Source organism: Hyla sarda, chromosome 5, assembly GCF_029499605.1.
Source record: "Hyla sarda isolate aHylSar1 chromosome 5, aHylSar1.hap1, whole genome shotgun sequence".
Classification (NCBI taxonomy): Eukaryota; Metazoa; Chordata; class Amphibia; order Anura; family Hylidae; genus Hyla; species Hyla sarda.
The window spans coordinates 271,303,673-271,328,846 of NC_079193.1; the positions used below are offsets into that span (position 1 = coordinate 271,303,673).

Below are 25,174 nucleotides of genomic sequence, written 5' to 3' on the forward strand. Positions count from 1 at the left end.
TGCCGTGAGAAGAGGTCCTCCAAATATCCCTGCTCTTATCTCCGTGGCACGAGTGTTGCACCCAAGTGAGTAAAGGAAGCAGTCAGGTTTCCTTGTCGGAGACAGCTCTTAAAGTTCTATATCGATCATAATTTGTTCCGGCTCATTTGCACACCCTCTTTCCTACGGTCTCCCCACTTTGTTTTCGGGGATGTCCAAATGATGGTACTATGTTACATATTTGGTGGTCATGTCCACATGTAGTTACCTTTTGGAGGGCCATCTTGGACTTAATTTTTTTCGGTCACGAACAAGTCCTTGACTCTTGACCCTGCGATCTGCTTATTGGGACACAAACCGGAGGGTATATCTAATGCACTTTTCCGCCTGATACAATTCTTTTTGCTGGCAGCCAGCATCCATATAACTACTAAGAGGCGGTCACCGCTGCTTTCTGTCTCTTTAGTGATCTCTAAAATTTATAGAATTATGCTGTCTGAAAAACTGAATGCTATCCGTGAAGATACTACGGAAAGATTTAATAAGATCTGGGACCCTTGGACTTCCTCTTCCCACACGGCTGATATGATGTATTATTTAAAGGGGTACTACCGTTCCGACAAATTATCCCCTATCTAAAGAATAGGGGATAAGTTGCCTGATTGCACGGGGTCCCGCCGCTGGGGACCCCCGCGATCTCGCACGTAGCACCCCGCTCTCATCAGGCCCCGGAGCGAACATCCGCTCCGGGTCTGATGATGGGGCCGGTGGTCGTGACATCCCAGCTCCGCCCCCTGTGATGTCACGCTCCGCCCCCTCAATGCAAGTCTATGGCAGGGGCGAGACAGCTGTCTCGCCCCCTGCCATAGACTTACATTAAGGGGGCGGGGCGTGACGTCACATGGGGCGGAGCTGTGACGTCATGATACTCCGACCCGTAATCGGAAGTCATCAGACCCGAAGCGATGTTTGCTCCGGGGCCTGATGAGAGCGGGGTGCTGCGTGCGAGATCGTGGGGGTCCCCAGCAGCGGGACCCCGTGCAATCAGGCAACTTATCCCCTATCCTTTAGATAGGGGATAAGTTGTCAGCACGGTAGTACCCCTTTAAGCCTATAACTGATATCTTATATCTCGCTATACTGCTATGAATTACTACCCATTGGACTTGAATTATATGCTTCCTTTCTCCTCCATCCCTCCCCACCTCCCCCTATCCGTTTATTATGTATCTCTGGTTCTTGTTGTTACTACCTTGATATTGTTTCTTTGCTACCATTGTTTATTGTACCTCGAATGCATACTTTGCGTACATTTGACTGTACAGATGCATTTGCATGAATAATTTTTTTTTTGTTGAATACATTTCTCCTTATGTCACTAAAAACCTAAATGTGTGAACGTGTGTATGAGTGTGTCTTGAATTTCAACCGACTGTATGGATCAGGGGAAGAAGCATCAGGCATACTGGATATCAAAATGATCGCTTGTTGAATACATTTCTCCTTATGTCACTAAAAACCTAAATGTGTGAATGTGTATGAGTGTGTCTTGAATTTCAACCGACTGTACGAATCAGGGGAAGAAGCATCAGGCATACTGGATATCAAAATGATCGCTTGCTCTCAAGCTAGATAAATTACTATTGAGAAGTGTTGATTTGTATGGTAGGAACAAGCATTTCACTGTTGGTAGGTAAAAGCTATTTGCTAACAACTATCTAATAGACAGTAAAGGAACACCAGACAGTGATATAACAAATATGTAACATCTACAAACAGAAGCATTTCTTATAAATGTTTAAATGTTGGGATGAAATGTTTTGTCTGATCTTTGTCTGCAATTAACATTTATTTGTAAAAATCAACTATGTGTTTCAGTTCACCCTCTGTAATTTCCTTGCTGCACAGACCAGGGGTGGACCCCACCTCAGGAATGCAGGAAAACGAAGAAATGTCCAGCACAAGGCTCAGGGGAACGTACGTTTATTCAATAGCCATAGTAGACAGACATCAGAACTTCACAAGCGTACAGGTGACGCGTTTCGGCCTTAGAAAAATGGCCTTAGTCATACCTAAGGTATGACTAAGACCATTTTGCTAAGGCTGAAACATGTCACCTGTACGTTTGTGAAGTTCTGATGTCTGTCTACTATGGCTATTGAATAAACGTACGTTCCCCTGAGTCTTGTGCTGGACATTGCTTTGTTTTCCAATATTTATTGTGTATTTACAATCCCTTAGATTTGGAGGATAAGCCTTTGTATGTTGCACAGTATAGAATGAAATGATCCCCTTTTAGACTTTCATACTCACCTGGTATAAGTCACAGACTTAGAAACATAGAAACATAGAATGTGTCGGCAGATAAGAACCATTTGGCCCATCTAGTCTGCCCAATAATCTGAATCCTATGAATAGTCCCTGGCCCTATCTTATATGAAGGATAGCCTTATTCAGTCTTTATGCAGTCTTTATGAACAGATTTAAAATTGATTTTAAAAATGCTGTAGTTAATTATTCCTGCATTGCTTGAGTCAAACGTGGGCATACTACAATCACACCGCTCCAGACCTTCACATTTTCTCCTCCTGCCAGATTATAAACCATTTACAAGGGCTTGGAATTTACTACTGTTCCCTGGCAGGAATAAAACTGTGACCTCACAGGGAGAAATTTCATTTATATATATATATATATATATATATATATATATATATATATATATTACAACAATGTGAGATTTTAAAAATAAGTGGGCAATGCCAACCAAGACCTAAGAGTGGTTGACACAAACAGGAGGGGGCACTTCAACAAGAGCACAAAAGGCTACAGTAAAACAAATGGTTGCTCTTTGCCCCCTATGTATGACACATATCCTGAATACAGTGTTATTGTACACTGATCAAAAAATAAAAGGAACACTTAAACAACACATTGTACCTCCAAGTCAATCACACTGTCCACTCAGGAAGCAACACTGATTGACAATCAATTTAACATGCTGTTGTGCAAATGGAACAGACAACAGGTGATTTTGTTGTCAGCACATTCAACGTAAAGACGAAAGTATTTCATACGATTAGTTCATTCATTCAGATCTAGGACGTGTTATCTTAGTGTTCCCTTTATTTTTGAGCTGTGTATTTCATGTATCAGTGCATACTGCTGAATAAAATTATTGAATTTTACTGAGACCTTTTGTATGTGTATTCTCAGCATGTCCCATCAGAAGGTGTACATCAAATTCAAATTCTTATTATCACTCAGTTCCAAATTGCGCACCATATTACAAGCTCACCGTCATATGCATATTAGCAAGGCACCCCTAAAAAAGGAGTGGTTCTGCAGTTTGTGACTACAGACCACTTTTCAGTTCCTATGCTTCCTGGCTCATGTTTTGGTCACTTTTGAATACTGGCGGTGCTTTCACTCTAGTTGTAGCATGAGACGGAGTCTACAACCCACACAAGTAGCTCAGGTAGTGCAGCTCATCCAGGATGGCACATCAATGCGAGCTGTGGCAAGAAGGTTTGCTGTGTTTGTCAGCATAGTGTCCAGAGCATGGAGGCGCTTACAGAAGACAGGCCAGTACATCAGGAGACGTGGAGGAGGCCGTAGGAGGGCAACAACCCAGCAGCAGGACCACTACCTCCACCTTTGTGCAAGGAGGAGCCGGAGGAGCACTGCCAGAGCCCTGCAAAATGACCTCCAGCAGACCAAAACTGTGCACGTGTCCACTCAAACGGTCAGAAACAGACTCCATGAGGGTGGTATGAGGGCCCGAAATCCACAGGTGGGGGGTGTGCTTACAGCCCAACACTGTGCAGTACGTTTGGCATTTGCCAAGATTGGCAAATTCACCACTGGTGCCTTGTGCTCTTCACAGATGAAAGAAGGTTCACACTGAGCACATGCGACAGACATGACAGAGTCTGGAGACACCGTTTAGAACGTTCTGCTGCCTGCAACATCCTCCAGTATGATCGGTTTGGCGGTGGGTCCGTAATGGTGGGGGTGTCATTTCTTTTTGGGGCCGCACAGCCCTCCATGTGCTTGCTAGAGGTAGCCTGACTGCCATTAGGTACCGAGATGAGATCCTAAGACCCCTTGTGAGACCATATGCTGGTGCGGTTGGCCCTGGGTTTCTCCTAATGCAAGACAATGCTAGACCTCATGTGGCTGGAGTGTGTCAGCAGTTCCTGCAAGAGGAAGTCATTGATGCTATGGACTGGCCTGCCCGTTCCCCAGACCTGAATCCGATTGAGTACATCTGGGACATCATGTCTCGCTCCATCCACCAACGCCACATTGCACAGACTGTCCAGGAGTTGGCGGATGCTTTAGTCCAGGTCTGGGAGGACATCCCTCAGGAGACCATCTGCTACCTCATCAGGAGCATGCCCAGGCATTGTAGGGAGGTCATATGGGCACATGGAGGCCACACACACTACTGAGCCTCATTTTGACTTGTTTTAAGGACATTACATCAAAGTTGGATCAGCCTGTAGTGTGGTTTTCCACTTTGATTTTGAGTGTTACTCAATATACAGACCTCCATGGGTTGATAAATTTGATTTCCATTGATAATTTTTGTGTGATTTTGTAGTAAGCACATTCAACGTAAAGACAAAAGTATTTCATACGATTAGTTCATTCATTCAGATCTAGGACGTGTTATCTTAGTGTTCCCTTTATTTTTGAGCTATGTATTTCATGTATCAGTGCATACTGCTGAATAGAATTATTGAATTTTACTGAGTCCTTTTGTATGTGTATTCTCAGCATGTCCCATCAGATGGTGTACATCAAATTCAGTTTTTCTTATTATCACTCAGTTCCAAATTGCGCACCATATTACAAGCTCACCGTCATATGCACCTGACTAGGGCTGCAACAAATGATTATTTCTAAAATCAATTCATTATTATTGGTACGATTAATCAATTAATCAGATAAAAACCCAGAATGGGGTTGGGGGACCAGAGAAGGGTTAACAGAAGGCGGGAGGAAGTTGGGACCAAATTGTGAAGAGGGGGGAAAAGAGAGGTAAAAGCACCTGAAAGGTTTACAGAGGGTAAGAGCAAAGGGTTAGAAATTGAAGGGTTAACGGGGAGAAAAGAGAGGGGACAGCACCTAAAGGTATAACATATGAGCCCCACTGCAGGGAAAAAGGAGCGGTTTACAGATATTCGGGATGGCCGTCCTCCTGCACCAGGAAGATCTGTCAGCTTCTGGCCCAACAGGCAGGCTCCCGCTATGTCAAGACCGGAGGCTTCTTGTCACTGGAGACGCCGAGGACAAGGAGGCAGCACCGGATTCTGTACAGCACTTCAGGCTGCAGTGTCAGTGCTGCAGGTAGGCTACAGATGTCGCTGGCCAACAGCATCTTAAGAAAAGCACCGGAGAGTAAGGGAAGATGCAGACTTTAATTGATTAATCGCTGTAGATCTACATGTGACTACCTATCCCTTTGACCTCCCCAATAGCATGAATACACACCTTAGGCTGCATTCACATTATGATTTTTGCATCTGTTGAGTTCATAAGGTTCTATTCTATCCTTAAAAATAATATAGAATCGTATATATCTAAATTTATCTATTGACTTCTATTAAATAATTGTCTCCAACACATACATCAACTTTTGCCCGATTTTTTGTCAGGTAGAAAATCGTGGCTGACCATGGTTTTTGCCTCTCAATTCAATGGTGGAATAAATCACATTCCTGTATGTTTTGACCCGTTTAATCGTACTAATTTATTTTACACATGAGCAGTAGCTTAGGATTAGTCTTAGGAAAGATTGAGAAACATAAAAATGGATTAGATTTTTTTTTAGTTAAACAGACAAAAAAGTGTCAGATTGGATTTTAGTATAAAATTTCAAGACATTCGTTTCAACACTACATTCGACAGATGCCACTCGTGAAGTCAATGCAGCCTTAGAATGTTTACTTACAGTTCTGGCAGCTCTTTATCTCCCTACAGAACAAATTTACAGAGTTAAAACCCAATCTACCCAATCCTTATTTTCCAACACTCATTGTCGGTAGGCCCCTTTACACTAAACCCCTTGAGGTAAGATATAAATAACAAATAAAAATAAATATATTTGTATCTGCAATATTTTCTATTCTTTATTGCTGTAATGACCTTCAAATAAAAAAACACCATGGAACCTGGAAATGCCATTTTCTTTATCTTGGTTATGAACAAGATGGTCATAGGTGGTCATTTTTATTTACAGTGGCATCAATTTGCTTTTATAGGAACAAAGGCAGGCACTGTATAGTAGATTTAGTGTGATCTAACTTATCTTATTAACCTACAATAGGAAGACCAGAATACTGATATGTTTTTTCTTTCCTGAAGTTGCTGGTAAAGGTGGTCATGGTACAGTGAGAGTGCATTCCAGGATTTGCTATGAGGCCCCAAGGTTTCTTGTTATTTCCCTGTATACTTTTATACATTTATTGATACCTTTATAATATGATGTATAATAATAGATTGCTAAAAAGTGTACAATGAAAGATTTTATACTTGGCAACAACAGCCTTCAATGAAAACGTTATCAATGATAAAGTACTAAGGTCAGTCATAAGCTATTTCTCATATCCTATGATGAGCAATATCCTGGTAAAACATTACAACCTAGTAACCAGAATACATAAACATATCTATTATATACACAGCAGAATTTCTATTAAAGGAGTACTACAGTGTATGACAATGTATCCCCTATCCAAAGGACAGGAGATAAGTGTCTGATTGTGGGGGTCAGACCGATGGGACCCCTGCGATCTCCTGCACAGAGCTGTGTTGACCACAGCAGAAAGCGGTGGCCGACATCCGACGTCTATGCATCTCTATGGGAAAGCCAGAGATGCAGCGTTTGTATCTTCAGATCTCCCACAGAGATACATGGAGGGGGTGTGGTGACCAGCGCTTGGACCCACTGCGTTCTCTTGCCCGTAACCCAGCTCTCCTCATGCATGGAGCAAGCTCTGCTCCTTTGGATATGGGATAACTTGTCTCACACTTCAGTTCCCCTTTAACAACAACAAAAAAAAAACGCAGCAAGAAATGCAGAGTGTGAACACAGCCTCGGGGCAAGGTGTGTAACTACTATATATCCTCATCCCATAGAGATGGTAGCAGCATTGTCCCCTTCCCGCCCTAGGACCTATGCATATGTCCCAGTTGTTAGCTAGTTAGCACAACTGGATGTATGCATACGTCCTGACGATATCCTGCTCAGCACGATGCGCTCCAGGAGATCGCCGGCGGGACCCGGCTGTCAATCACAGCTGGGATGCCGCCACAACTGCCGAAACCGGGATTGCACCAGTCTCAGCAGCATTAACCCCATAGATGTCATGATCAGTCCTTGTGCAGTACAGCTAGACACAGGCAACACAGGCTTATATTGACTACATGTCTGATACAAAACAATATCGACAAACCAGGATCAATACTTCTCCCCAATAACCAATGAAGCTGCCTTAGAGCAGTGAAACGCATTGCATGATGGTCCATTAAACTTGATTCCTGATCCTACCTGTTGGTCATATGCAGTCCTGCTATTTGGGGAGGAGTGTTGATCCTGGTTTGTCGATATTGTTCGGGGGCAGGAAGGCTGCAGATTCCACCTCATTCCTTTGTTATTTGTGCTTTGACCATGGTTGTGTATAGTATACACAACATGCTCTGGTTCTGATTCTACCTTTATTCCTTTACTGCATGTGGTGGTTTTTCACTATGAAGCGTCTTTCTTTTCACTTCTTGATATAAAACAAGGCTGTCAGAGGGGCATAGTGTGACGAGTGAGACAGCCAGGCTTGTCACCCAGACTAACAGCTCCATCTCCAGGTTATCACTGTGTGGACAGCGTTAGGTGGGTTAAGGAGTGCTCAACAAACATGCTATAAGGGGTTCCTGGTTCTCATTTAGTGAGATAAGTTTTGCTAAATTCAAACAGACATTTTTTTCAGGTCTTTCAGCGAGTGTAGTGATCCTATGTGGCTAAGGTTTATGTAAACCTATGAGTGGTATACTTATTTTATAAAAAGTAATCCCCTATCCACAGCTGACAAACTTCCGCCAAATGTCTGGCAACATGCATGCACTGCCAGTGTTCCATTCATTCACTATGGGGCTTCCAAACATTGCCATGCGCTGTCATTTGTCTTCTGTTCTCTGCACCGGTTGAGGTCTCTAGGTATCTCCCTTTCGCTTTTGATAATGAGGGTATCCCTTTAAACTGTATAAAGTTGCATAATATATATATATATATATATATATATATATATATATGTATATATAGAAGCATATCTCTTATACGTACAACATATCTATAATACATACCACAATATATTTATCATGCCGTATGATGAAGACTCGATAAAATCAATCATATTTGTACTTTCTATGACTATGTCAACGTGCGTTGATTAATGAAATCTTCTTATTGATTTCTGAGTTAATATAGTAATACATAACAATGACCTTCAGATTTAATTTACACCAGTGAGATAGTAGTATACAGTAATAATCACAAACTTGCCGCTTAAGAATTATTTCAACTAAAAACAAAATTACGACTGATAGTTTATTATCTGGGTATTTGGTGCTGAGGTGGAATGACTGTATCTATCAAATTAATCAAATGATCTTATTAGCAAGGATACAAAAAAGCATGTCATTATGTGGTGCAACACTACCGCCCCCATCAGCACCACGGACAGGGGTTTAGAAATGGAAAGCTGGTGGTGGATTAATAGTAAGAAGTGATCAGATATACAGGATATCTATAAGGCATAGTAAAAAAAAAAAAAAAAAACCCAGCTTACCTGTCCGAGGTCAATAGTGACATTGACTTCATTGTATTTTAGGCCCAGGGATAACGGGGGACTTTGCCACCATCGTTCTGTGCCATCAATGGCATTGGAAGCTGGATGTGCTTTATTGGGATCAGAAGAGTCGCAGAAATCACAAGACTGACCCTGTGAGGGAAAAAACAAATGTAAGCATTTGAAGGGGAAGTAAACAAGTAAAGCATGATTTTTTTTACAATTTTTTTATGATGTAGTCATATTAAGTAAGTTAGCGCTATGACCATAGCATCTTCCCCACCTCAAAACCACATTAAGTAGATTCATTTTTAGAAGATAAAATAGGTTAAAGGGAATCTGTCAGCTCTACAGTATATCATACTAAGGGCAGCAGACATGGGCAGATAGCTGAAAGGGAGTTAAAACAAATAATACTTGTCTTTTACCTGATGACTGTTTGCAAAGTTATAAAATCATGTTTTCCTTCCATTCTTATGTTTTTAAAGGGGCTGCCTCTTCTGCTTTCAAGGACATTTCGCTCCCTGCGCAAACCTAACATTGGGTTTAGTGGCAGTTCCTGCAGGAGCAAGACGTAATTGAACGCAAGAAGAGCAGAACCACAGCAGGGACCAAAAGATTTGACAGTGAAAGCAGTGGGGGAGGTAAGTATACCAGTTTTCCATTTTTTTATGCATGTTAAAACCCCTTCTTAGTCCCTCATTATGGAGTTGGTCTTACTGTTTGATGTTCCCAGGGTCCCTGAGCAAAGTCACTGTTACAAATGCTAATTAAAAAAAAAAAAAAAAGCAGGAGAAAATGTTGGTAGTGTTGAATTTCCAATGTGTAAGAAGAATAGCTGCCCCTCAGTATTATTATACGTGATTACATGATATGGCACAATAGCTCTAAAAACAAAAATTGACTAAATCATATGGTTATACAGCATACACCGAGCAGTTTGAGTTATCAGAAACCATCATCTAGCCAACAAAAATACCTTTATCCCTTGAGTCACAATGGAAATACTTTATCTGTTTTACCCAAGTAGATCCTACTTTTAATCAAACCCAGATATATAGGACATCTATGTGTCACAGCTTTAAAAGGCACGCTTGGCAAAAGGCAAAGTTACATCATTGCTGTGCAAAAAAGTCACTGCATAATGGAGAGATGAAGAGGAAAGTCTAGGAAACATGCCAAGAACTGCTTCTATGAAACACCACGATCACCGAAACACATATAAAACCATTAATACTGTTTATATGTTTAGTTTTGAAGCCCTGTGTTATTCCTCATAACCAAAATACAAATCCACACAGTCAGTGCATTCTACACTCATTGACAAATACAAAAATGCACCAAGAAGAAGTTGTTGCAACTAAACTGTACCCAACTCATTGTTCCTATCTACTTGGATGATCTGACCTAACTTCAGCCTCCAACTGGGCAAAGGTCCTTACCCTGACTAAGTGCATGGGGCTAACATTAAAGGGCATAGTCAAACAGACCAGGTCCGAAGCAAATGAGTAAGTCCATTTCAGGGTCCAGAGAGAAAACCAGAAGCAAGCCAGGGGTCATAACACGGGGACAGTGTCGGGACCAAGTCCGAATCTACTGTCAGTGGGGCTGTACACAGAAAAAATTTAGTTATAACACCACCTTCAATATAAACATATAAATCTTTATTAAGAATGTTTTACATAAAAAACATATACCGGTAGATGCAAAGATGAAGTAATGGAATGGAAATCCAACGCAAAATTAACTGGTGCAGAGCAAGAAAATTACATACAGATAAGTAAACAAAATGTCCACATACTATATATAGCATACTATATACTGTCAGTGGGGCTGGCAGCCATAGCAGCAGGTAAACACCTTCAGTGTTGCAGAATGGGAAAGATCATGACCACCGACACATTTGCCCATAGGATGCCATACCCAAACCCAACTGCTGTTTGATCCTGTGGCACATTAGCCCAGAGAATACTATTCTTAAAGGGGTACTCAGGCACTAAGACATCTTATCCCCTATCCAAAGGATAGGGGATAAGATGTCTGATTGTGGGAGTCCCGCCGCTGGGGACCCCCACAATCTAGCATGCAGCACCCACCTGTTAGCACTGCAGGAAGCGCTGGAGACTCCAAGTCTTATGCCTCCCGACCACGGAGACGGAGTATCGTGACGTCACGACTCCGCCCCCATGTGACTTCACGCCCCGCCCCCTCAATGTGAGTCTATGGGAGGGGGCTTGACGGCCATCACACCCCCTCCCATAGACTTGCATTCAGGGGCGGGGCATGACGCCACACAGGGGAGGAGTCGTGACGTCCCTATACTCCATCTCTGTGGTCAGGAGGCATAAGACTTGGAGTCTCCAGTGCTTCCTGCAGTGCTAACAGGTGGGTGCTGCATGCTAGATTGTGGGGGTCCCCAGTAGCGGGACCCCCGCGATCAGACATCTTATCCCCTATCCTTTAAATAGGGGATAAGATGTCTTAGTGCTGGAGTATCCCTTTAAACCCAACTATCACTAGATCCCAAACAGAACTTTGATTCTACACTAAAAATCCAGTTCGTAGCAGTCCAGGTTTCCTGATCACAACACAACTGCAAACAAAGGACGGTGGCTGGCTGTCAATGGCAGGACATGTAAGGGTACCAAATTTCCTTCTGATAAGCTTCTGCAAATGATCAAGCCAGAGACAGGGGTATGTAATGAAGGTGCTGCATAGAAATAGATGCATATCTTTTTGTCAATGAGTGTGGAATACAGGCTCTGGCCTAGAGACTGGGAGCGAGGTTAAAGTCATCTTACTAATATAAAATATCTAAACGTTAACATTAGAGATGAGCGAACTTACAGTAAATTCGATTTTTCACAAACTTCTCGGCTCGGCAGTTGATGACTTTTCCTGCATAATTTAGTTCAGCTTTCAGGTGCTCCCGTGGGCTGGAAAAGGTGGATACAGTCCTAGGAGACTCTTTCCTAGGACTGTATCCACCTTTTCCAGCCCACCGGAGCACCTGAAGGCTGAACTAATTTACGCAGGATAAGTCTTCAACTGCCGAGCCGAGAAGTTTGTGAAGAATCGAATTTACTGTAAGTTCGCTCATCTCTAGTTAACATCTAAAGTAAGCTGCAAAGTGCAAATCTGGTCTATACTATAATGTGTGACCTGGGACATATGTTTCAAACAGCTCTGCCATGTGCAAAAAAAAACTGCAGATCTTTATCAAGGGCCTTGTGTCACTGTTTAGTGTTTCTTAGAAGCACCAAATCTTATAGTCTGGGTAGCAGTGGACATGTCAGTCACTGAGTATGACTGAGATATGTCAGGATATGTCAGTCACTGAGTATGACTGAGATATGTCAGGATATGTCAGTCACTGAGTATGACTGAGATATGTAAGGATATGTCAGTCACTGAGTATGACTGAGATATGTCAGGATATGTCAGTCACTGAGTATGACTGAGATATGTCAGGATATATCAGTCACTGAGTATGATTGAGATATGTAAGGATATGTCAGTCACTGAGTATGACTGAGATATGTCAGGATATGTCAGTCACTGAGTATGACTGAGATATGTCAGGATATGTCAGTCACTGAGTATGACTGAGATATGTCAGGATATGTCAGTCACTGAGTATGACTGAGATATGTCAGGATATGTCAGTCACTGAGTATGACTGAGATATGTAAGGATATGTCAGTCACTGAGTATGACTGAGATATGTCAGGATATGTCAGTCACTGAGTATGACTGAGATATGTCAGGATATATCAGTCACTAAGTATGACTGAGATATGTCAGGATATGTCAGTCACTGAGTATGACTGAGATATGTCAGGCACTCATAAGTTATCCTGGAACTTTTCCTATAAAACTATATATTGATCTGCTCAGCTCCTCCTGCTCTATAACATGATGCAGATTGGACTCCATAAGCAATACCTACATAATATGGCATGTGTTGGCGCATGGCAGACTTTTTTTTGGTCTCTGATTCACATGTATAAATGTATATAATATATATATTTATAATGATTCCCTGGGATAGCATTGACATATTTAGAAGTAGTAGTGATTCAAAATTTACCTGAAAGGTTGTGGAAAGTGTATCTGAAGTTTTAAAGCCAGCATGGGTTTGTTACATTATTCCTTCAGAGTGGGGACAAAGTGGTTTTAGTGCTATCAATGCTGTTACTGATGCCCTTGGAATATATTGCACAGTTTGTTATGGGTGGGACTAGAGATGGACTGTTTGCCAGCAGCACTCACACCTATACTTCCTTACCCTTACTTATATGACAAATGACAGCACAGCATTGACTCCTCACTGTTATGCCATAACATAGTGCTGGTGAAAATGCACTGGACTGAAAAGGCAGGCACTATGCTGGAAGACAATTCACAGAGTACTCTACTATAGATAGCATGTGGGTGTACTAGTATTTACACTGGCTTTGGAGGGTGCTATGTATAAGTCTTAGCTATCCAGGCTCTGTGAAGCATGTGCTCTACCACTAAGCTATGTGAGAAAAAATAAAGAAACAGCAGCATAACAAATAAGAGGTTATGCTAAGCACTAAACTGTTGTTGCTCCGGAGATAAAATTGAAGAACTGATTTGCCTAAGACAGAGTGGATCTTGTAGAGAAAGCAGACAGGCTTATAGATTGCAGGTACCCGGCCCCTCTCCTGTACACAGCAGTAGCTAAGCCCTGCCCCACTTTTTGTGTTCCGTCCTGGGTTCTCTGTTACTAGAGACGGACTGAGCCTTACAACAGTCAGTGAACAGCAACAGACTGCGAAATGGGAGTCACCTAGTGGCCAGGCCTTTAGAGCTATTTTTTTGAGGGGGGACTAATTTACATAAATGTTATAGACCACATAGGCTATTACAGCGAAAGACCTTCTTTAAAATATCAACGGTCCCACTGTCTTTTCAAATGAGTTGTCCAACCCCACAATTATATATATATTAATAAAACAACAACACAGGGTACTGTACAATGCTGTAAAATAATAAAATAACCCCCCCCCCCCCCCCCCTCTGCTTCTCTTGTGCTGGAGCTTTCCTAGTGGGGTATCCACAGATCTTGTTTCCCCAACACATCCTACAGATGCTCGATTCCTGGAACACCCACCAGACTGGACATTTTTAGGATGATCATCATCTGGCCCATTTTCCCAGCCATCGTAATGTGTCTCAAAGTTGTTCAGATCCTTACATTTGCCCAGTTTTCCTGCTTCCATCACAACTACTTTAAGGATTGACTGTTTTCTTTCTGCACATCTCAACTCTTTAAAGATGTCATTGTCCTGTGACCCTCCATGATATTCACTTCACCTGTCAGTGGTTTTAATGTTATGGCTGGAATATATATGACTTACTCTATGGATTAATAATATATGTATCAGTATCTTATTGTTCAGTATCTAATGTGAGTTCAGAGTAATTCCAGTAAAATCTCTATTTCCATGTAACATGCTACTGTAGAGGAACAAGCAGGTAACACCTATTTGGATTGTGATGGCATATGTTTGCATTTAGTCAACCTGTTTCTGACCCCAAACACTCATGACAACCCACACCTACATCCCAGACACGGAAAAGTCTGTCAGTCTCAGGAAACATGTCTCAGCCATCTAGAAAGTGATAACATGGAGGGATGCCTGTTCCCTTATGTTACCAGAAACCCTACTACACTACTACAATAATCCCATAGATTACCAGAAACCCTACTGCACTACTACAATAATCCCATAGATTACTATAAACCCTACTGCCCTGCTACAATAATCCCATAGATTACTAGAAACCCTACTGCCCTGCTACAATAATCCCATAGATTACTAGAAACCCTACTGCACTACTACAATAATCCCATAGATTACTAGAAACCCTACTGCACTACTACAATAATCCCATAGATTACCAGAAACCCTACTGCACTACTACAATAATCCCATAGATTACTATATAAACCCTACTGCCCTGCTACAATAATCCCATATATTACTACAAATCCTACTGCCCTGCTACAATAATCCCATAGATTACTAGAAACCCTACTGCCCTGCTACAATAATCCCATAGATTACTAGAAACCCTACTGCCCTACTACAATAATCACATAGATTACTAGAAACCCTACTGCCCTGCTACAATAATCCCATAGATTACTATAAACCCTACTGCCCTGCTACAATAATCCCATAGATTACTAGAAACCCAACTGCCCTGCTAAAATAATCCCATAGATTACTAGAAACCCTACTGCCCTGCTACAATAATCCCATAGATTACTAGAAACCCTACTGCACTACTACAATAATCCCATAGATTACTGGAAACCCTACTGCACTACTACAATAATCCCATAGATTACTATAAACCCTACTGCCCTGCTACAATAATCCCATAGATTAACAGAAACCCTACTGCACTACTACAATAATCCCATAGATTACTATAAACCCTACTGCCCTGCTACAATAATCCCATAGATTACCAGAAACCCTACTGCACTGCTACAATAATACCACAGATTACTAGAAACCCTACTGCCCTGCTACAATAATCCCATAGATTACCAGAAACCCTACTGCACTGCTACAATAATCCCATAGATTACTTGAAACCCTACTGCCCTGCTACAATAATCCCATAGATTACTAGAAACCCTACTGCACTGCTACAATAATCCCATAGATTACTTGAAACCCTACTGCACTGCTACAATAATCCCATAGATTACTAGAAACCCTACTGCCCTGCTACAATAATCCCATAGATTACCAGAAACCCTACTGCCCTGCTACAATAATCCCATAGATTACTTGAAACCCTACTGCACTGCTACAATAATCCCATAGATTACTAGAAACCCTACTGCACTGCTACAATAATCCCATAGATTACTATAAACCCTACTGCCCTGCTACAATAATCCCATAGATTACTAGAAACCCAACTGCCCTGCTAAAATAATCCCATAGATTACTAGAAACCCTACTGCCCTGCTACAATAATCCCATAGATTACTAGAAACCCTACTGCACTACTACAATAATCCCATAGATTACTGGAAACCCTACTGCACTACTACAATAATCCCATAGATTACTATAAACCCTACTGCCCTGCTACAATAATCCCATAGATTAACAGAAACCCTACTGCACTACTACAATAATCCCATAGATTACTATAAACCCTACTGCCCTGCTACAATAATCCCATAGATTACCAGAAACCCTACTGCACTGCTACAATAATACCATAGATTACTAGAAACCCTACTGCCCTGCTACAATAATCCCATAGATTACCAGAAACCCTACTGCCCTGCTACAATAATCCCATAGATTACTTGAAACCCTACTGCCCTGCTACAATAATCCCATAGATTACTAGAAACCCTACTGCACTGCTACAATAATCCCATAGATTACTTGAAACCCTACTGCACTGCTACAATAATCCCATAGATTACTAGAAACCCTACTGCCCTGCTACAATAATCCCATAGATTACCAGAAACCCTACTGCCCTGCTACAATAATCCCATAGATTACTTGAAACCCTACTGCCCTGCTACAATAATCCCATAGATTACTAGAAACCCTACTGCACTGCTACAATAATCCCATAGATTACTTGAAACCCTACTGCACTGCTACAATAATCCCATAGATTACTAGAAACCCTACTGCACTGCTACAATAATCCCATAGATTAAATGGGCACTGTCACCAACTTTATTTTTACTACTAATATACTTTTATAAAAAAAATTTCATTAAAAAGGTTTAATTTACATTAAAAAACCGGCCACTGAAAAAGGACTGATTTTGGAGTGGCAATCAGTCCTTTTTCAGTTAGGCTGTACTCGCTCCCTGCCTGTCAATCAGACAGGCGGGAGCGAGCGCATTGGCTCCCCGAGCCACTGGCTCCTCCCGCACATCGCCGCCGCTGCCCCTGCACGCCCGCTGCCGGACTCTGCAGTAACTGCAAGTGTAATGAGGGAAGGGGGTATGTGGGGCGGGGGGGTGGGGTGGGGGGGGAGGAGTGAACGGGCTAGTGCCGTAGCCGGGGGGGGGGGAACGGGCTAGCAAAAAAAAAAAAAAAATAGGATGGTGGGAGCTACCCTTTAACAATATTCCCACATAGTACCAGAAACCCCGCTGCATTACTATTGTAATTGGTAGTGTGAACAGAGCCTAATCTGGTGCTGTCAGAAATACTGGAACCCTAACATACACTTTTTGAAAAATAGTTCTGTCATAGCTATGTTGGGAATAGAACTTCTACCATGATTGTAAGAAAGCAGCTCTATGTGCCCTGTGCCAGTCAGCGAAGTGACAACAACATTGCAGTAACTACACGAGCAGAAGCTATATAGATGGCGCATTCTGTTATGGACAGGAGTCTGGTGGACTGCTCAGAGGGTGCAGGGACTCTTGGCGGCACCTGTTTAATATAAGAAGTTAGGCCGAGTTCAAATCTGGATTGTATTTTCTGTTGATCCACTTTTTCATTGGTGTTGGTGGATCCGCACACCAGACACCAATGTTGCCCAAAGGACATTATTGGCTTTAAAGGGGTATTCCGGCCAAAGACATCTTATCCCCTGTCCAGAATGCGGGTGGTGCACGGAGATCACGGGGGGTCCCAGAGGCAGGCCCCCAGCGACCAGACATCTTATTCCCTATCCAAAGGATAGGGGATAAGATGTCTGGTCGCAGGGGGCCTGCTGTTAAGACCCCCTGCAATCTCTGTGCACCACCTGCATTCTATGCAGGGCTGCTGCTCCAGTCTCATAAACCTCTGTATTTCCGGAACTTGGGACGTGATGTCACGCCACTTCCCCTCCATTCATGTCTATGGGAGGGGGCGTGACGGCACAGAGGTTTCCGAGACTGGAGCAGCAGCCCTGCATAGAATACGGGTGCTGCACAGAGATTGAGGGGAGGGGTACCAGCGGTGGGCCCCCGCGATTAGATGTTATCCCCTATCCTTTGGACAAGGGATGAGATGTCTTTGGTTGGAATACCCCTTTAAAGTCATGGCGCCTGGCATTGAATGTTGCACTATTTGATGAGAATTTTCAGGCAGAAGCTGCAACAGAGGCGCTTAACACAGGTTTAAACAAAAAATGTAAATATGCTAATTAAGCGGTTTTGTGCACGTGGGGCGTTCTCTAACCCAGAGTCCACCGTTACGTCCAGCCTGAATCCGCTATTTTAATGGGGGTATTCGGGTTTAGAAAAACAGAATTGATTTCTTAAAAAAAAAAAAAGAAAAACAGCACCATTCCTGTCCTCAGGTTGTGTGTGGTATTGCAGCTCAGTTCCACTGATGTATACCACACGCAGCATAAGGACAAGTGTGGTACTTTTTTTTTTTTTTTTTTATATTAGTTTTGCTTTTCTATTCCTATTATAATAGTAATTTTTCTTCTCCTATGAGATCTTTGTGAGCACAGAGATTTTGCGTACTGTCGGCTCACATTTTCAATTGTGCATGCGCTGCTACCGGAATTGGTGAGTGTTCTGCTCTCCAACTGGGGCACAGACTGAGGAATGGTAAAGACCGTTTAAATCAGCGTCACCCGCATTATAAGCCTATTAGTACGGGCGACACCAAGACAGATCCCTAAAAAGAGATCTATCCTCCTGAAAATCATCGAAAATATATAGTAAGTTTAGGGCCTGTTCACACAGGCAGAATCCGCGCGGATATGTTTCACAACTCTAAGAACAGTTTCACGCCTAATAACCGTGCTTTTTGATGTGGAAACGTCCTGACGTCATTTAAAAAAACACAACTCCCATTGGATGGTTTTGCCTGTGTGAACATACGTTTACAGTGAATTATAAAGAGAATAATACATATTCTAATGGAGAACAGTACAGAGTGGGGACATATAGTCCAGGAGGTAGAAACCGACTCAAGGTTCAAAGGAAACCCACAACTAGTAGAAAGGAAGCAGCACCCCGTTCCTCGGCTTGAGAAAGATCCTACAGTGGGATTGTAACCCTGCTGCACTTTTTAGATAAATGGGGTAATAAGCACAATCTTCCCTGGATTCAATGGGGGAGATTTATCAAAACCTGTGCAGAGGAAGAGTGGTGCAGTTGCCCATAGCAACCAATCAGATTGCTTCTTTCATTTTCCACAGGCCTCTTTAGAGGCCTGTGGAAAATGAAAGAAGCAATCTGATTGGTTGCTATGGGCAACTGCACCACTCTTCCTCTGCACAGGTTTTGATAAATCTCCCCCAATGTATGTATATAATGTGTATATGGATGTTAGTGTATGATGTGTGTGTAGGTGTTTATTTATGTGTCATAAGTGTATATGTCTGTGCATAATGAGTGTGTCTCACTGTGAGGGTGTGGTATGAGGAGGCCTGTGTGTGCTCTGGAAGACATTAGATTGTAGAAAGCAAAGTGCGTTTCAGCTCACCCCAAAGTGGGCGCACGGACCAGAAATCAGTGAAGAAAACAAGGATGTCCGGTGCCCGACTCAGGAACGGTTCTTTATTAATAAGCCATGAGAGACATTACAGGAACACGGTTAAAGTGACGCGTTTCAGCTTTACTTGAAAGCCTTAGTCATGACTGGGGCTTTCAAGTAAAGCCGAAACGTGTCACTTTATTAATAAAGAACCCTTCCTGAGTCGGGCACTGGACATCCTTGTTTCTTTTACATTAGATTGTATTCCTACAGTTCACATGAATATACAGAGGGTATGTCTTGTGTGAGGACTGTGTGTGCTGTATGTGTGTATATTGCTTGTGAGTATATATTGATGTCTGTGTGTAATGAGTGTGAAAGGAGGCCTTTGGGTGCTGTCTGTTACACTTTAGACTGTATTCCTTTAGTTCACATGGATATACAGAGTCTATGTGTTGTGTAAGAAGGTCTGTGTGTGTTGTGTATGGGTGTGCGTGTGTGTTGTGTATGGATGTATGTTGTGTATGAAAGTGAGCGGGTTCTGTGTACAGATGTGTGGGTGCTGTGTATGGCTGTCAGTGTGTGTTGTGTATGGATGTGAGTGTGTGTGTGTTATGTATGGATGTGTGTATACTGTATAGATGTGAGTCTGCGTGTTGCATATGGATGTAAATGTGTGTGTGTTGTATATGGATGTGAATTTGTGCTGTGTATGGATGTGAGTGTTGTTTATGGGTGTGAGTGAGTGTGTTGTGTATGGATGTGTGTGTAGTGGATGGATGTAAGTGAGTTGTGTATGGATGTGAGTGTGCGCTGTGTATGGATGTGAGTGTGTACTGTATGGATGTGAATGTAAGCGTGTAGTGTATAGATGTGAGTGTGTATTGTATATGGATGTGAGTGTGTGCTGTGTTTTGTGTATGGATGTGTGTGTGGAGTATGGATATGAGTGTGCACTGTGTATGGATGTGAGTGTGTACTGTGTTTTGTGTATGGATGTGTAAGTGTGTAGAGTATGGATATGAGTGTGTGCTGGGTATGGATGTGAGTGTGTACTGTGTGTATGAGTGTGTACTGTATGGATGTGAGTGGGTGTGTGTTGTTTATGGATGTGAGTGTTTAAGTGAGTTGTGAATAGCTGTGAGTGTGTGTGTACTGTATGGATGTGTGTGCTGTGTATGGATATGAGTGTGTACTGTATATATGTGAATGTGTTGTGTATAGGTGTGAGTGTGTGTGTTGTGTATTGATGTGAGTGTGTGTGTTGTGTATAGATGTGAGTGTGTATGTTGTGTGTGTTGTGTATTGATGTGAGTGTGTGTGTTGTGTATTGATGTGTGTGTGTTGTGTATGGATATGAGTGTGTATGTATGTTAGTGTGCACTGTACGGATGTGAGAGTGTTGTGTATAGATGTGAGTGTGTACTTAATGTATGTGAGTGTGTTGTGTATAGATGTGAGTGTGTGTGTTGTGTATTGATGTGAGTGTGTGTATGTGTTGTGTATGGATGTTAGTGTGCACTGTATGTGAGTGTGTTGTGTATAGATGTGAGTGTGTACTTAATGTATGTGAGTGTGTTTTGTATGGATGTGACTGTGTACTGTACGGATGCGAGTGTGTTTTGTATGGATGTGAGTGTGTACTGTACAGATGTGAGTGTGTATTGTATGGATGTGAGTGTGTACTTAATGTATGTGAGTGTGTTTTGTATGGATGTGAGTGTGTACTGTACGGATGTGAGTGTGTTTTGTATGGATTTGAGTGTGTACTGTATGGATGTGAGTGTGTTTTGTATGGATGTGAGTGTGTGTGTTGTGTATTGATGTGAGTGTGTGTATGTGTTGTGTATGGATGTTAGTGTGCACTGTATGTGAGTGTGTTGTGTATAGATGTGAGTGTGTACTTAATGTATGTGAGTGTGTTTTGTATGGATGTGACTGTGTACTGTACGGATGCGAGTGTGTTTTGTATGGATGTGAGTGTGTACTGTACAGATGTGAGTGTGTTTTGTATGGATGTGAGTGTGTACTTAATGTATGTGAGTGTGTTTTGTATGGATGTGAGTGTGTACTGTACGGATGTGAGTGTGTTTTGTATGGATTTGAGTGTGTACTGTATGGATGTGAGTGTGTTTTGTATGGATGTGAGTGTGTACTGTACGGATGTGAGTGTATTTTGTATGGATGTGAGTGTGTACTTAATGTATGTGAGTGTTTCGTAAGGATGTGTGTGTTGTGTATGGATATGATTGTGTGTGTTGTGTATTGAGGTGAGTGTATTTGTTGTGTATGGATGTTAGTGTGCACTGTACGGATGTGAGTGTGTTGTGTATGGATGTGAGTGTGTACTTAATGTATGTGAGTGTGTTTTGTATGGATGTGAGTGTGTGTTGTGTATGGATGTGAGTGTGTGTGTGTTGTATATTGATGTGAGTGTATGTGTTGTGTATAGATGTTAGTGTCCACTGTACGGATGTGAGTGTGTTGTGTATAGATGTTAGTGTGTACTTAATGTATGTGAGTGTGTTGTGTACAGATGTGATTGTACTTAATGTATGTGAGTGTGTTTTGTATGGATGTGAGTGTGTGTTGTGTATAGATGTGAGTGTGTACTTAATGTATGTGAGTGTTTTGTATGGATGTGAGTGTGTACTTAATGTATGTGAGTGTTTTGTATGGATGTGAGTGTGTTGTGTATGGATGTGAGTGTGTACTTAATGTATGTGAGTGTTTTGTATGGATGTGAGTGTGTTGTGTATGGATGTGAGTGTGTACTTAATGTATGTGAGTGTTTTGTATGGATGTGAGTGTGTTGTGTATGGATGTGAGTGTGTACTTAATGTATGTGAGTGTTTTGTATGGATGTGAGTGTGTTGTGTATGGATGTGAGTGTGTTGTGTATGGATGTGAGTGTGTACTTAATGTATGTGAGTGTTTTGTATGGATGTGAGTGTGTTGTGTATGGATGTGAGTGTGTACTTAATGTATGTGAGTGTTTTGTATGGATGTGAGTGTGTACTTAATGTATGTGAGTGTTTTGTATGGATGTGAGTGTGTTGTGTATGGATGTGAGTGTGTACTTAATGTATGTGAGTGTTTTGTATGGATGTGAGTGTGTTGTGTATGGATGTGAGTGTGTACTTAATGTATGTGAGTGTTTTGTATGGATGTGAGTGTGTTGTGTATGGAAGTGAGTGTGTACTTAATGTATGTGAGTGTTTTGTATAGATGTGAGTGTGTTGTGTATGGATGTGAGTGTGTACTTAATGTATGTGAGTGTTTTGTATAGATGTGAGTGTGTTGTGTATGGATGTGAGTGTGTACTTAATGTATGTGAGTGTTTTGTATGGATGTGAGTGTGTTGTGTATGGAAGTGAGTGTGTACTTAATGTATGTGAGTGTTTTGTATGGATGTGAGTGTGTTGTGTATGGATGTGAGTGTGTACTTAATGTATGTGAGTGTTTTGTATGGATGTGAGTGTGTTGTGTATGGATGTGAGTGTGTACTTAATGTATGTGAGTGTTTTGTATGGATGTGAGTGTGTTGTGTATGGATGTGAGTGTGTACTTAATGTATGTGAGTGTTTTGTATGGATGTGAGTGTGTTGTGTATGGATGTGAGTGTGTACTTAATGTATGTGAGTGTTTTGTATGGATGTGAGTGTGTACTTAATGTATGTGAGTGTTTTGTATGGATGTGAGTGTGTTGTGTATGGATGTGAGTGTGTACTTAATGTATGTGAGTGTTTTGTATGGATGTGAGTGTGTTGTGTATGGATGTGAGTGTGTACTTAATGTATGTGAGTGTTTTGTATGGATGTGAGTGTGTTGTGTATGGATGTGAGTGTGTTGTGTATGGATGTGAGTGTGTACTTAATGTATGTGAGTGTTTTGTATGGATGTGAGTGTGTTGTGTATGGATGTGAGTGTGTACTTAATGTATGTGAGTGTTTTGTATGGATGTGAGTGTGTACTTAATGTATGTGAGTGTTTTGTATGGATGTGAGTGTGTTGTGTATGGATGTGAGTGTGTACTTAATGTATGTGAGTGTTTTGTATGGATGTGAGTGTGTTGTGTATGGATGTGAGTGTGTACTTAATGTATGTGAGTGTTTTGTATGGATGTGAGTGTGTTGTGTATGGAAGTGAGTGTGTACTTAATGTATGTGAGTGTTTTGTATAGATGTGAGTGTGTTGTGTATGGATGTGAGTGTGTACTTAATGTATGTGAGTGTTTTGTATAGATGTGAGTGTGTTGTGTATGGATGTGAGTGTGTACTTAATGTATGTGAGTGTTTTGTATGGATGTGAGTGTGTTGTGTATGGAAGTGAGTGTGTACTTAATGTATGTGAGTGTTTTGTATGGATGTGAGTGTGTTGTGTATGGATGTGAGTGTGTACTTAATGTATGTGAGTGTTTTGTATGGATGTGAGTGTGTTGTGTATGGATGTGAGTGTGTACTTAATGTATGTGAGTGTTTTGTATGGATGTGAGTGTGTTGTGTATGGATGTGAGTGTGTACTTAATGTATGTGAGTGTTTTGTATGGATGTGAGTGTGTTGTGTATGGATGTGAGTGTGTACTTAATGTATGTGAGTGTTTTGTATGGATGTGAGTGTGTACTTAATGTATGTGAGTGTTTTGTATGGATGTGAGTGTGTTGTGTATGGATGTGAGTGTGTACTTAATGTATGTGAGTGTTTTGTATGGATGTGAGTGTGTTGTGTATGGATGTGAGTGTGTACTTAATGTATGTGAGTGTTTTGTATGGATGTGAGTGTGTCATTACACATTAGACAGTAGTTCCCCGTAGTAGCGCAGTGACCGCCGTACCTGGATGGTGTGCCCCTGGGTGGAGGATGTGACGGGTCCTCCTACCAGCTTACAGTACAGGTCCACCCTGGGCTGGGTGCCCCCTGCCCGGCTCTCCTCCTCTCCGCAGGTCGCTGTCGCCGTGATCCGGGCTCCCTCAGCCAGGTTGAAGGACGGGGGGTGCAGGCTGAATCCGGTGCCGCTTCCCCCGAGCTCCTGGCCGCGTCCTCCGTGCAGGGAGCAGAGCAGAAGCGCCAATGCCAGCAGCAGTGCCCCTGCCACCCTGGAGCAGCCACAGCACGAAGCGCAGCCCATAACAATCCTCATAGTGTGGCCCCTCGGGCAGGACCGGCCCCGGGCCCCCAGCACCATACTCCTAGACGGCAGTCCGTGTCCCCGCAGCCATCTCGTGCTGCTGTCAGCGCAGGAAAACAAAGCGGCTGCCAGTGTGCCCAGCCCCGACACTCCCCCAGCTGTACTTCAGCACAGGGGGCGCCCCGGGAGGCTGCTCTCTAATGGCCAGGTGAGGAGGCTATTGTTCCCTGCTATCAGCCGCAGCAGGCTGGACAGAGGCGGACATGAGGTGAAGAAATGTGCCTGCTCTCCTGTCACCGTGTACTTCAGTGTCCCAACCGAGGTGCCTCCAGCTGCTGTAAAACTACAACTCCCAGCATGCCCGGACAGCCTTAGGCTGTCCGGGCATGCTGGGAGTTGTAGTTTCACAACAGCTGAAGAAACCTTGGTTTGTAAACATTGGTGTATTTTATCTCACCACAGCCCTGAAAACCTTCAGAGACGCTGATATGTATGTGTGATGCTGCTCCAGGCCTGAGGGGGCGCCACATATAGCACTCTCCGGATATATGACTATGGGGTGCATTTACACTGCAGGGAAATAATTTGGATTATGCTGCATTCACACCACGTTTTTGCCATACAGTTTCCACACACCACGTTTTTGCCATACAGTTTCCATACACCACGTTTTTGCCATACAGTTTCCATACACCACGTTTTTGCCATACAGTTTCCATACACCACGTTTTTGCCATAAAGTTTCCATACACCACGTTTTT

The 25,174-nt window shown here is 42.4% G+C and overlaps 1 protein-coding gene across 2 annotated transcripts in view; it reads right to left on the minus strand.

Annotated features, from left to right (window-relative positions):
- Positions 1-24,757, minus strand: part of LAMA3 (laminin subunit alpha 3) — a 241,209-nt gene extending 216,452 nt beyond the window's left edge. For both annotated transcript variants that reach the window (XM_056521739.1, XM_056521738.1), the window contains exons 1-2: positions 24,120-24,757; positions 8,829-8,981 (exon numbers count right to left, since the gene is read on the minus strand). In XM_056521739.1, the coding sequence (XP_056377714.1) occupies positions 8,829-8,981; positions 24,120-24,470 (504 nt within the window). In that variant the 5' untranslated portion in view covers positions 24,471-24,757. The remainder of the gene's footprint in view (positions 1-8,828; positions 8,982-24,119) is intronic.
- Between the last annotated feature and the right edge of the window lie 417 nt (positions 24,758-25,174).